At 45.3% G+C, this 14,181-nt stretch overlaps 1 protein-coding gene across 4 annotated transcripts in view; it reads left to right on the plus strand.

The window, feature by feature from the left end:
* The window catches only part of LOC118235890 (membrane-associated phosphatidylinositol transfer protein 3-like), a 109,229-nt gene that overhangs the window by 79,306 nt on the left and 15,742 nt on the right, over positions 1 to 14,181 (plus strand). For all 4 annotated transcript variants that reach the window (XR_004766936.1, XR_004766935.1, XR_004766937.1 and 1 more), the window contains 3 exons: positions 179 to 351; positions 7,334 to 7,491; positions 7,613 to 7,783. Coding sequence is in view for 1 of the 4 variants with exons in the window: in XM_035433758.1 (XP_035289649.1) it covers positions 179 to 351; positions 7,334 to 7,491; positions 7,613 to 7,783 (502 nt within the window). In the remaining 3 variants the exon portion in view is untranslated. The remainder of the gene's footprint in view (positions 1 to 178; positions 352 to 7,333; positions 7,492 to 7,612; positions 7,784 to 14,181) is intronic.

The following is a 14,181-nucleotide window of genomic DNA, read 5'->3' on the forward strand; positions in this document are numbered from 1 at the left end:
TTTCAGCAGAAATGGTTGCTTTTCAGTGACCATCAGTACAAACATCAAAAATACTGGGAGCTTTGCCTCACCGAGCAAACAATCTCAGCTGTATTGATCTGAAACTGTCATGTTACACATCAGAAGGTGAACTTTTGTCCTTGGAGTAACTTCCTCCCCCCTGCCCGTCTTCCCCCAGGATAACTCGGGGCTTCTGGGAGATGCCAGTCCCAGCCTGAGTTCCAGCAAGCGACTCAGCAAAAGCAACATCGACCTCTCTGTACCCAGCGACAGCGCAGCCATGTCCAGACGCCCCCTCTGCCGGAAACAGAGTGACTCCTCCCCCAGCCAGCACAACGTCTTCTTCAGCAGGTACTTGCACCAGAGAGAGGCGAGGCAATGGTAATAAAACAGAGAAGACATTGGTGCCATCTCCACCAATCATAGAATACATTGCTAGCAGCCAACAAACGCCAATAGTGATTAATGGATACTTTCTGGCTACTTCCTGGTAATTCCCACAGTGATTACAGAAGTTGTTCTATTGGTTGTTAGATTAGATTAGATAATACTTTGTTTTACTTACTTACATATTTACTTATGTTGCAACCTTTGCTGACTGAGCAGCTGAATTGATTATGGAATTTAAAAAAGAAGCATTTCTTCATGTCTGCAGTTAGGGTTACCAATGTGCTCTGTGATTTGGTGCAACTTAGATCAGGGGTCCCACAGATCCAGAAGTCATTACATTACGTGGTTTTCATTTTCATCACCGGCGTTTGTGCATTACGAAGAAATATAAGCCAAGGAGAGGGTGCCAGTATGCAAATTAAATAAGAATTCCCAAACTATTGGCATGTTCATTATGCACACACAGCATTCAAATAGAATAGCAATTTGGTAAATATGGTCTTGGGCAGAATGAGACTAGAACAGTATTACTGTAAATTGAGTGGCAATCTATGGATTTTTACATATGAAAAAGGAAGGAACAGGTAAGAGTAATGTTTTTATGCAACATTATGTAACATTATACCACTCAGGGAGTAGGATTATTAGAACAGCGGATACAAATGTATTATGTCACTGGTAGAGGGAATTTCATCTCTTGTATTCTGAATGAACTCTCCAATGCAATAAACCAACAAATGCACCAAAGGAAACATCCTGTTCAGTCAGTCTAATCCATGAGATTTAAAAGTATTTCTGGAATCGCCAAAGCCATTAAAGCTACAGCATTCAAGCATACTAATGTATTATTGAAATGTCCCAGACCACTGCTTCTTCTACTATCCCAGACCAACACAAAATGGTACCACAATGTGAGGCACTGCTATTCCCATTTGGTTGTGAGTTAATGCGATGAAAACATTTCCCAAACAATCTTAGAACATAATTATTTTTCCAAGAAGGTTCTGTCAAAGCACATTGCATACTAATTTATGCTGACTTTTGTGATAATGTTTCAGGGATCATCCAGGAAACTGTACAAACATGCTCAGAATGTTCACCATACTACTAGCACAAATGAGGGAAATTCTATAGATTAAATCAGGGGGTTTCAACTGGTTTTCTACAGGGACCCCCACCAAGGCTTAAAGGCATCCCAGGGACCCCCATCATAAGTTAAAAGGAGTTATATTTTTTTTTAAAGTTCCATCAAGATCACAGGGTGGGGGACCCTTTCGCAGTGCAATCGTGGACCTCCTTCGTGGACCCCTGGACCCCCTGTAGAGAACTCAGGGACTGAATAGATTGCTGATAAAGTTTTATTATTCTTTAATTTCTCAGTTTTTGTGGGTTTGCTGACATCTGTGGTGACGGGTGGTCACAACAATTCGTTTTCATACATCAAATCCATTTGAAATGAAGCTACACCCCCAAACAAAGAGGCATAGTTGCTTGGGGGTGTAGCACCAGAAGCGCATTCAGTGTTTCATTTTCTTAGAAGATAATCCAGCCAAAGCAAATTTTGGAGAAAGAAGACTGCCTAGAGACAATCAAGTGTCATCTGACATGGTAATGTTGAGCAACATATCAAACCAAATTTTAAAGACAAAGCGTCAACAGATGTGGTTACATGATTTGAAACATTTTACTGGTAGACACCCCAACAAGGGAGGTAATGTTAGGCAACATATGTAAGTACGATGCAAGTAGATACTCTCACTTTCACTGTTCCATATCCCTAGTTCTGTAAAACTAAAAAAAGGAGGAGGTTAGCTGACATTTATTAGCCCAATATAAACCCATAAAACATCTTTTTCCTAAAGTAATTTGAAATACATCAAGTCTGTGTTTGGAGCTTGTTCTTCTGCATTCAGCGTGGAAGTTCATATTGCGTGCGCCATCACATTTGAATACTTGGCTTGATTGTCACACCCGACAGCCCAAATGGAAAATAGCATGTAGAGGAGCAATTACAGAATGCAAATACATAGAATGGATATTGCCAGGGTGAAAAGGTATCAAATATGGCAATTTTAAATATGAAAAAACTAAGGATAACAGCTTTAACGGTTTTAATTTGTCTTCCCATACTGATTTGCCAGTTCATTGCTTTGCGGTTCTCACTTGATGTCGGTGCTTTACTCTGATGACATATTTCTCATATTGGACTCCCAGATAAACTTATTCATTTTCCAACTCTCAAGCGGTTTAATGAGGAGAGTCGTTATCCCCTTCCCATTAGCATGTAAAATCTCCACCTCCAGGTGAGCAAATGATTAACTGTCTTCCAACGTGCTGCAGAATGTGTGAAAGAAGGCTCCTGAACTGAGCTATTTCAAAACAGGAAAGAGAATGATAGATTCAAAGAGAATGGTAAATGATGAAATAAAAGAAACTAAATGAAAGCGCAATTTTAAGAGTGAATGTTTTTCCCGTTCTGCCTTTTAATTTCCTATTTTGACCGCCCTTTCCTGCTTTGACGTTTCTCACACCATGTTAATTCAGCTCGAACAGAGATTATATTTTACCCAAATGGGATAAAATGTACTCTGTCGGACTGAAATATACGCTATCGCAGCTGATTTAACCGTGAGAATTCTGCAGTGCATACTGAAGTCCTCAGCGTGTTATCCCTGCTTCATATTTAACATTTCTTCCCTTGCATAAAGTGCCTTCCATAAACCACGGTGGAGCATTTCCACACAAACAGCTCCTTATCTTCCTGCATTTCCAATCTCAGATAACAAGGGACCTGATGCGACTCTATTGCTAATGCTAAGTCAGCGCGCTAGTTCTGCGGTGTACCCATCTCATAAATAAAATATTGATCACCTAAATGAGCACTTGTATTCTCAGAAGACGGTGTTGTACTGATAATAATAATAATAATGCACGAGCGTGGTTTATCAGCACTTTCTGGCACAACGTTGTAGTGTTACAATGTAGGAGGTTAAGGCCGCCAATAACTCCTATATGTGTGATGCCAGGAGGGGGAGAAGGTGCAGAGGGAACTGCTGTTCCTCATTGGCTGCTGTCAATTCTGGCTGTTCCCTCGCACAGCCAGGCAGGAATACAGGGCTTTGGACAGCAGCAGCCTCGCACCTATTTCAGGTGTGGCCCATTGCCTTTGTTAGGCCTGTTACTGAAGCACAGCCTCCTGTGCTTTTGGAGGAGACCTTGTGGGACTCAGCTGCTGAGTCGTTAATGTTCCTCAGCCCTCTAGACCCCTTAAATAGCTTTTTTTTTCCTCCCTGCGCCATTGCAAGAGGATATGATTATCATTTTCCCAGGCTTGGGCATAGCTTCATGTTGTCTGCATTAATTTGGTTTTGGGAAATAAATCAACTTTAGGTTATTGCTTTTTTCCGTCCGGGTGTTTTTTCCTCAACTGCTGCCCCGCACAGTGATTTGACATTAAATTAAAATTAAACTCATGAACTGAAAAATGAACTGTAATGTTCTGTGGGGATTTTTAATTAATTAATTGAATTTCAGTTAATTTCCTGAAAGGACTGAATTGACATGGGCTTAATCTTAGCCTTGCTACCGGCCCCCACCCAAAGTAAGTAGGCCAACATTTGCAATACTATCAGCTTGGCCAGCACAAAATGGAAAACAAGCAGGAAGCTTAGCTAAGCTAGCCAGGTCACTGAGCATGCTAGCGGTTTTCTTTGCTGAGGTTTATCTAGCAGCCTATTGGTGGCTTGGGGACATCTGCCATGACAGTTTGGCAGATTGTGTGTCCATTTCCACTGTTTAGTTATTGTGGATTTGTGTCTGAATTTGTCTGAATTAGGGTTGACGTCCAATTCACAATTCAGTCCGTTTGGGAAACAAAGTGCAATGACATTCATTAATGGAAAACCCCCTCTGGGGCTGCTGGGTGTCTCATTCAGTTAAGGCAGCACACTGTGGTCTGCGTGTTAAAGCCACATATGAAAGGTCTTCCTCTGTCTCCACGCTGTGTGAGCTTACCTGTAGTATGGGCTGTGAAAAGCAATAGACTGGCAACACCACGTGTTTTGTCAGAGAACCGTGGTTTTCTACACTCTCCCGAATCAGCAGTGGGGTTTGCACATGAATGCAGCTGTGATGCAGGTGATTGGCCATTCCAAATTAGGGTGGGGACTGGACAAGCTCAGCTCTATGCTGTGTGACACATTTTTATTAAAATGCAGAAAAGAAGAAGAAAATGATTTTAAATCCCTAAGTACTTTTCTGTAATTTTTCAAATAATGAACTTAATTTCAGTTTATTTTCAGAACTGACTACACTGGAGGGGAATTGAACCCAACTCACAGAAATAGTAGAGCAGCAGCAATAGAATGCAGTCCTAAAAACACAGAAATTCATCTTCATACATCTTATCGCAAATGGGGGAGAGCACACGCACACTGCGAGCAACCGTGCCATGAATCTAAAGCAATCAGCTGACAGGTTAGATTACGCCAGGTCCGCGCTCTGCCCCGACAGCACGCGTTTATTTACGCCTCTTTGTTAATTCCGCTCGCCCGCCAGTCCGCGCTCTGTGGGGTTCGCCCGCGCTGGAAGCGCACGTTGTTTTGGAAGCCGCGTGGCCGCGCGAGGCTCGTTCCAGGTTACCGCGGGGAAGGGGCGGGCCTCGTTCCTCAGCCCCTCATTGATACCCGCCGCACGCAGGCCCTGCCTGTCTGCCGGCCTCCTCTCTAAAAATAGCTCCGCTCCGCCGAGCCGGCGCGCGTGTGCAGATGCACGGACGCTGCAGGTGAGCCGCCGCGTACTCAGACCGTCCCGCCTCCGCAAATAGCCCAGGTGAGAGCTGCGTCGCCATCCCCACCGCACACCCCGCCGTGCAGGAGGGGGGTCTGGGCATGCTGGGGAAGGGAGCGTCCCGGGGTGGTTAAAAAAAGGCCTAACCCCCCACATACCCCTGGAAACAACGCTACCTCGCCTTCCCCAAACATTCAGCACCCTCTTATTACTCTGGCCAAAAAAAAACGAAAGCCTCCTTCGGTGCCAAAACAACCCCGCACACAAAATAGATTTTCTCACCAAACAGCTAGGTCCCAAATGAGTGCTCTCATTGTTGTTGTTCTCCCAATCCCCCCCCCACCCCCCACCCACCAGCCCTTTACTTCCCTTCTGTTATTCTTTGGTCTCATTAAAGGCAGGCTCTGTAGCAGATCTCAGCCAACATGGGGCATCCAGGGTCACATTAACGATCGCCAGACCCCGGCTCTCCTCCAAAGCATGCTGGGGTGGAGGGGAACTGTGGGAATCTGTGTGCCGAGTGTTAAAAAGCCTTTTCACACTGCTCTGATTATTGCCTGTAGAGAGGGAGCTCACGGGGAGATGGGCTGTACGCATGCACACACTCAGGCACGCACGCACACACACAGACATATGCACACATACAAACGCTGACAAATGCAACAGCCCGTACGCACGTGCGCACCTTCCCATCCGCACGAAACGCGCTCACACGCGCAGTCGTACACATGCATGGATGTGTGCGCGCACAAGCACGCAATGCTCAGAGCACACACACACACACACACACACACACACGCGCATCGGTCTGTTGGAACAGATGGACGGAAAGTCGGGCAGCCAGCAGCTGTCCTGAGCAGGCGACAAAGGGTCCAGACGGCGATCGATAGCGCATTGATTCGGACACTTCACTCGCCGGCTCCTCTAATCCGCGCTCCCAGCGCGCGCATTAGCTAGCGCCGCGGAAGTGCGGCGGGAAGAGGGGATGAGAGGTGTTTGAGAGCGGCGGCCAGGCGGCGCTTAAAGAGAGTGCTCGTTGTGCGCGGGAAACGTCGATCCGCGGCGGAGCTAGGCTGCGGTGAAGTGCTCTCCGCTCTGAGCCCCGGTGAGAGTCCGGACCGCGGCTCCCGTGCGGTGCTGTGCAGCCCTTCCCCACTGTACGGCTGGAGCCAGGCTCGTTCCAGATGGAGACAATTCTGCTGCTCCGGTGTGACAAGACGGCCCGTCTAAATCAAGAGCATTGCCAGAGTGTAACTCGCTAACTAAAGGCTGCTGCCTAAGCTTCATAAGACCACTGTCAGAGCTTAATTTGCTACCTAAAGTAAAGATCATTATCAGAGATTCATAAGACCAACTGCCAGAGCTTAAGTTCATATGACCATGGCTATACTGTAGGTTCATTTGCTACCTAAAGACCATTACCAGGGCTTCATTATCTAAGATCGCTTCCAGCGTTTCATTTTATATCTAAAGACAACTACCAGTGCTTCATAAGAGCACTACCAGAGCTTAATTGCCATCTAAAGTATAGACCATTATCAGAGCTTAATTTGCTATATAAAGACCACTACCGGAGCACTGCTATAACTTAATTTGCCATTGGAAGGACCCCCTCCTCCTCCATCTCTGGAAAAACTCTACATGCTAGTTCTGTCCACTCATGGGTGTTCACTGTGAATCTGACTCCTGTAAGCAACTCCGTGTTCCCTTCTGTTTATCTCACCGTACGTTGTTTGTATGCAGTGCCACACTGCTCACAGTCTACCCAGGGTTCTCTTGCGTGGTCTGCAAGCCAACAGCACTAGCACTGCAGGGCTGAGCTGACACGGTCAGCCTGAAAGAGAAGCTCATGACGACCTCCCGCAGTGAGCCAGTGGTTTCCTAGCTCTGTACAAAAAGAGATTTTATTGAGTCCCTGCGGCAACTAACTTCAGTTTGGTCCTTAAGGGAGACATTGCCTCTCTATTTCAATTTCAATTTTAATTTAATGCTTTATTGGCATGACATATTTTTACAATACACATGACAACGCTTATGTAATCAATGTCATAACAACCCTTCATTCCTTCTCTCTCTCTGTCGCTCTTTCTCTCTCTCTCCCCTGTCTCTCCCCCCCCCCCCCCCCCCCCCCCCCCCCCCCCCCCGTCTCTCTCAGCCTGTTGCAGGAAGAGGATAGTTTACGTCCAGGCAGTAACTCCAGTCTGGTACTAAACCCAGGTCACTTTGACTTTGAGGTTTCTGACTGTTTTCTGCTGGGCTGTCCATTGGGGCTGGTCTTGGCTATGAGGAGAACTGTGCTCCCTGCTGTGTCAGGTTAGTATCTCCCACATCTCCTACCCACACACAGACACACACATACACCCGCATGCACACAAATGCTTGGTCTCACACACACACGACATGTGATTTGCGTATATTTGTCCTCTCTCCCTAGCAACCCAGCTCCGTCCTGCCTGCTCCCAGATCTTCAACCTTTTCTTCCCCTCGGATCCATCAGCCTCCCGGCTGGAACCCCTGCTGCACCCCCATTTCCACCAGCTGCCCCCCTTCGCTGTACCCCGCTACCAGCGCTCCCCACTGGGGGACGGCCGCTCCACTCTTATAGGTAAGAGCCTGCCCCTGCCTGGTGCCACGCACGCACACACACACACACACACACGTGCATGTACACACACACACGCACGCACACACACACACACACGTGCATGTACACACACACACACACACACACACACGCACTCAAGCTTGCACGTGCGTGTACACACACATACACACACACCTACAGGTGCATGTACACACACACACACTCAAGCTTGCACGTGCGTGCACACACATACGCACATCCACACACTGTTGGCGCAACAGCAGTCTATGTGGACCAAACTCTGAGTGGTTTTTATTTTTTTTTGCTTTGATGACCACAAAATTATTTGAATGACCGCACCGTTTATAATTTTATTTTCTAACTTTAACTGAACCAACAGCAAAACTGTATGTATCTATGGTCCATTTTGCAAATCTTAACATTGATCTTTTCAAAACTCTTAAATTTAAGTTCAAGACCTAACATAAAATAATAAAAATAGACTGCAATTTCCTACATCAAAAATACCAGATTGAAGTACTTTCAAAATCCTAAAAAAGTATATATAATATCATGGTTATGGAGACAAATGGTGAAAAACTGTTGATTGATGTTATGTAAATGAAACCACTCACAGCTGATTCCCATGTCAGTTGGAGACTTACCCTGGTATTTTCAACTTCACTACCATTTATACAGTAAAAGGGGACATCTTTGGAATTATTTATTTATGTAAAGATAGAATAGAGAAATGGGTAACAGAAGAAGAGGAGTTGCATGGAGAGGGAGAGGAGTATGCATGTGTGGTGGAAGACAACAGAGAGGAAGACCATGAGCTGTAGTCTCAGATGAGATTATGGCTGCAATAATTGATCATGTGGTAAATCATGATCTCCTAGCAATGAGAGGGGCTGGCCTGAGAGTGCAGCCAAATCTGGACTGCTCAACACCGGTATCTACTGTGAGAATTTTCCAGTGAACCAATAGATAAAATATGCATTAAGGGAATCTGACCCCACTGCATATGAAACATAGTTTAAACATATCTTATACTATCAACACTAACAAAAGAAAATATATTAGGGTTTTTCCTGCATTGAAATGTCTTAGACAGGCTGTCTAAGTATTTTCTAATCCAGCCACCTAAGCCAAATAATCACCAAATTGCACAACAACAACAAAACAAATTTTAAAAATAAAAGAAAAAGAAAAGCCATAAAAAAATTGTCTGTGAATTTATTAGCACAATTTGGGCGAGAATGATAAGATACAGCATTAACTACTGTAGAATCTGCTTAATTGCATAAAAGACTGAGGCAGAGAGTACCAATGACAGTGCCTGCTATTCAGGCAACTGCTGTCGATGTGATTTTCAACAAAAACTGCCTCCCTTCATAAATCTAGGTGGGTTTGTGTCTTTAAAGAGCAAATGTCGGTTTGTTAATGCTGCATCTGTCGATTTTAACTATAGGTCATTATGTGTTGTAATTGGACATAATTGCATGAAAAAATATGCTAATGGTTTATGCAAATATGCAATCTCTTTACAATGAATTGAATGGTTCTAGTTTTGGCAATTCTATGCAAATACCCAGATTATGCAATTCTATACTATCATTAAGCCATCCTGTTTTTGCTTATTTGTGCTGTTTGAACTGAGAAATAAAATTCTGAAAAGCCTTTAATGTTGTTTAAGAAACAAGTGACAACAAAAAGAATGGCACAAACATTCACTGAGTGAATGAATAAAGTTAGAAGGTTAATTAATATTGTAAACTGAGTTTTGAGTGACAAAAATGAAATGCATTTCATGATATATTGCAATTCCAAATACCAATATTCCTGTAGAATCATTCAGAATTCAGTATAGGCTCTGTCCAGTATATCAAAGTCTGTCCTCTAGACCTGCATGCAAGTTCCTATCTGCTTTTGGCATTTGTTTTGCAATCAGGGATTTAACATAAATCAATTTTATCCTGAATTTTCTCCATGGCGATCTGCAGCTAGCTACAGAAGGGGATTTCATTCTCTATGTCCTCTACTTTGCCCTCTCTCCTTCTTTCCTTACCCTCCTTCTTCTTGTTCCCTCACTTATTACCTCACAGTCAACTAATGGTGTGTCTCTTTCAATTGGAGAAATACTCAATTCTTCTGCTTCTCTTAACAGCAGGCTTGTTGTTCCCTTAATTTGCATTCCGTAGTGCAAGGAGAGGCCATATGCAGATATCCCTTTGGCCACCGGCTTCATACTCAGTATTTAATTGGTGTAGATTATAATGGAACTCCCCAACACACATTCTACACTTCAAAGTGAAGGGTCTTAGAATTTACCATGTTGTCAATGCATTTATTTTAATAATAGGTGGCACGCATTATCTAAGGTGATCAAAAAAAAAACTCAAAGTAATGCATTTGCGCTCTGTGTTATTAGGCGCTAGTTAGCGCTGCCATTTACCTGAAAAATGGCTGACATTGTGGGGACCGTGAAATGTGGAAGGAGACGAATGAGGTGTGAGGTAATGCAGACAGAATGGGACTATGGCTGTGCAAGCTGTATGTTTCCTGGGCCCGTCTTTGAAAGAGATATCAGTATTCTGCTGCATGCGGGCGCACCATGCAATTAGACTGCGAATACGCTCGGCTTTTGACTCGGTCAGTTCTCTAGTGAGAGGCCGAAACTCGCAACACAAAGAGGTAAAAAACTGGCAGTCTGAGAACAGAAGCAAGGCCAGCCAATTCCGGCCTGATCTGCTCCCACCGTATGGCTTTTTATTTCTCCAATGCTTAACACCCACTTAGCATATGGACATACCCCCAAACGCACATGCCCAAACACGTGTGCACGAGTACAAAAAACACATGCACACACACACACCCTAAACATACATTGCCACATACGCGCACACATGCACACCCACACGCACATGCACACACACACCCATACATGCATATAAAAACATACACTCTCCCTAAGCACAGACAGAGCTGAACACACAATTCCAGAGTTCAAAGGTCGCTGTGGCACAGGAATAAATGGAGGAGCGTGCTGACTGATGCCCTGCGCAGATGGGCTTGATTTGTTCATGTTACAGGCTGGCCTTGTCATCTTTACCTGTTCTTTTCTCCAGAGGACCATGTGTACTCTCACTCTCTTGAAACGTGGTTCCAGCGGCCATCAAGTGTGAGTGAAATTGCCTGCAGTGTTTCTGCACTGCAGTCAGAATAGCATATTTTTCAGAGTAGCCAAACGACATGTCACTCAGTCAGCAATCAGCACGGCCCTGAAAAAGCCACTTGCTGAATTGGTCTCAAACGGCAAACAGGAGCGGTGCATGGAGAGGTGCATGGTAAACATGAATCCCTGAAGGCGTATTTCAATGAGCAGCTGCACATTCACACACACACACACACACACACACACATGCACACACACACACACACATACACATGCACATATATGCACATACGCACACGCTCATACCCACACACACACACATGCACGCATGCACACATATGCACGAACTCACACGCACACACATACACACACACAGACACACACACACACACACACACAAAAGCAGAAACTCACCATAGGGCTCTAAAGTAATCTTAGCTGAAAGCACAGTGGAACAATTTACTGGTTCAATTTCATGCCTCCTGGAAAAAGAAAAAAACAAAAAGAAACAGTAGTTTAAAGTTAGTTATCCAAGAGGTGGGCTAAGGCACAAAGATATGAAATATGACAGAGACCAGCCTTGTGTAAACACAATTAAATGCATAGTGCATAATTATGCGTAGTCGTGCAGCAGAACACAAAAATGGACCTTGCATATTATAATATCTGGTACAGTACTATGAAAACAATCAGAGACACTCTGGATAAAATTTATCATACAACATGGCACAGCAGTCCTCAACAGATATGACCTGTTATTTAAAAATGCTAATGCTATTATTATTAATTGTTGTTGTTGTTGTTATTATTATTATTATTTGCTCAGAAGGCATGGCCATGCAGACATACATATAATGCTAATAATTTCTCATTCTGTGTCCTGTTTGTGCAGCTGGTCTTTTGCAAAGAAAGGTACAGTGTGTCCTCCATGTTAAAATACAGAAGAGCCATGAACTGCAATTTTATAACAGCCCAGTCAGTTGCCTCATTCTAACTAACATAAAGGGCAAGAGGGAAAGCAACAGCATGCCAGAGATAAAGTAAATGAAAGTAAATGGAGGTAATAAAGCATGGTGAAGATAAGGACAAAGAGGGATGTTGGTTACCCAGACATGCCCAGACATTTGTGTTTGAGAGACATATTGTGTGTGATTTCCATCTATCCATCCCACCCTAGAGGGTGTAGTAAGCAGTTTAACATAAATTTATTTTACAACAGGCTGCAGAGTACGGGTTGTCTTCTTGCGGTTACATTTTTTAATGAAAACTGCTCATTTAAGAGCTTGAGCTCTGATTAAGCACGAGCGAATACACTACTTACGTCTTAACTTACCCTTAAAATGCACAGCACATGCAGTCATGCACATTCACATACACCCACACACAGAAAATATACACACACACTCACATGCACACGCGCGAGCACACACACGCAGGAACACACACACACACTCACATGCACACAGGCGTACACACACACACACTCACATGCACACAGGCGTACACACACACTCACATGCACACAGGCGTACACACACACACATGCACACAGGCGTACACACACACACTCACATGCACACGCGCGAGCACACACACGCAGGAACACACTCACACACTCACATGCACACAGGCGTACACACACACACTCACATGCACACACGCGTACACACACACTCACATGCACACAGGCGTACACACACACACTCACATGCACACGCGCGAGCACACACACGCAGGAACACACACACACACTCACATGCACACACGCGTACACACACACACACTCACATGCACACACACACACACTCACACACATGCACACACACGCGCGAGCACACACACGCAGGAACACACACACACACTCACATGCACACAGGTGTACAAACACACTCACATGCACACAGGCGTACACACACACACACTCACATGCACACGCGCGAGCACACACACGCAGGAACACACTCACACACTCACATGCACACAGGCGTACACACACACACTCACATGCACACGCGCGAGCACACACACGCAGGAACACACTCACACACTCACATGCACACAGGCGTACACACACACACTCACATGCACACACGCGTACACACACACTCACATGCACACAGGCGTACACACACACACTCACATGCACACGCGCGAGCACACACACGCAGGAACACACACACACACTCACATGCACACACGCGTACACACACACACACTCACATGCACACACACACACACTCACACACATGCACACACACGCGCGAGCACACACACGCAGGAACACACACACACACTCACATGCACACAGGTGTACAAACACACTCACATGCACACAGGCGTACACACACACACACTCACATGCACACAGGCGTACACACACACACTCACATGCACACACGCGTACACACACACACACTCACATGCACACACACACGCGCGCACACACGCACAGACACACACACACACACACAAACAGATACAGGAGGTACAGAAAAGGAGAAAATCTGATGGTTAGCTCTTTTGGTCGGGCGTCTGTGTAGGCGGTGTGTCAGGGCCATTTCCGCGCGGGGTCTAATGAGGTGTTTTGCGCGTCTTCGGAGGTGTTGGGTGAACGGATGTCACCTCACCGTTGACCTGCGGACGCCCTCATAGCCGCGTGATCACATTATCGCTGAAAACAGGGCAATAAGTCCGCCGTCACAATGGCCCGCTCCCGCTAGCGATGCAATCAGCCAAATCGCCAGTAGGGAACCGCCAGGGAGAACAATGGCCTTTCCGCGCAGTTCAGGATCCCGCGGATTCCAGGCGGCGAGAGCGAGCGCGGCGGCGGTGCCCGCGCCATCCTTCCCTTCTGCTCCTCATCTTCATCGTGAATCGTTTTTATTTTCTTTTTCATTCCGTTATCTTGGCGAGTGGCGACAGGGACAGAGACTGACAGGAGGCTAAGCCGTAAATGCACACGCCCCTGGCTGTGTGCGGTTCAGGCAGTGAGGAAGGCCTCGAATGGAAGTGTCACAGGGGGAAAAATGTGCTCACCCCCAACGCGAACAGCAGAAGCGACATTCGCTGACACAGATCCTTATCAATTATGGGAATGTCAAAAAAACAGTGACTTATGGCCAGCAAAGGATTACTGCATTGTTTAAAAGTGGTTTCTAAAGTAAAACTTTAAACCAGTTAAAAAGCCTGTGATCTATTATCATGTCCATCATGCAAATACCCTGTTGTGAATACACAACTAGAA

This window comes from Anguilla anguilla, chromosome 9 (assembly GCF_013347855.1).
Source record: "Anguilla anguilla isolate fAngAng1 chromosome 9, fAngAng1.pri, whole genome shotgun sequence".
Lineage (NCBI taxonomy): Eukaryota > Metazoa > Chordata > Actinopteri > Anguilliformes > Anguillidae > Anguilla > Anguilla anguilla.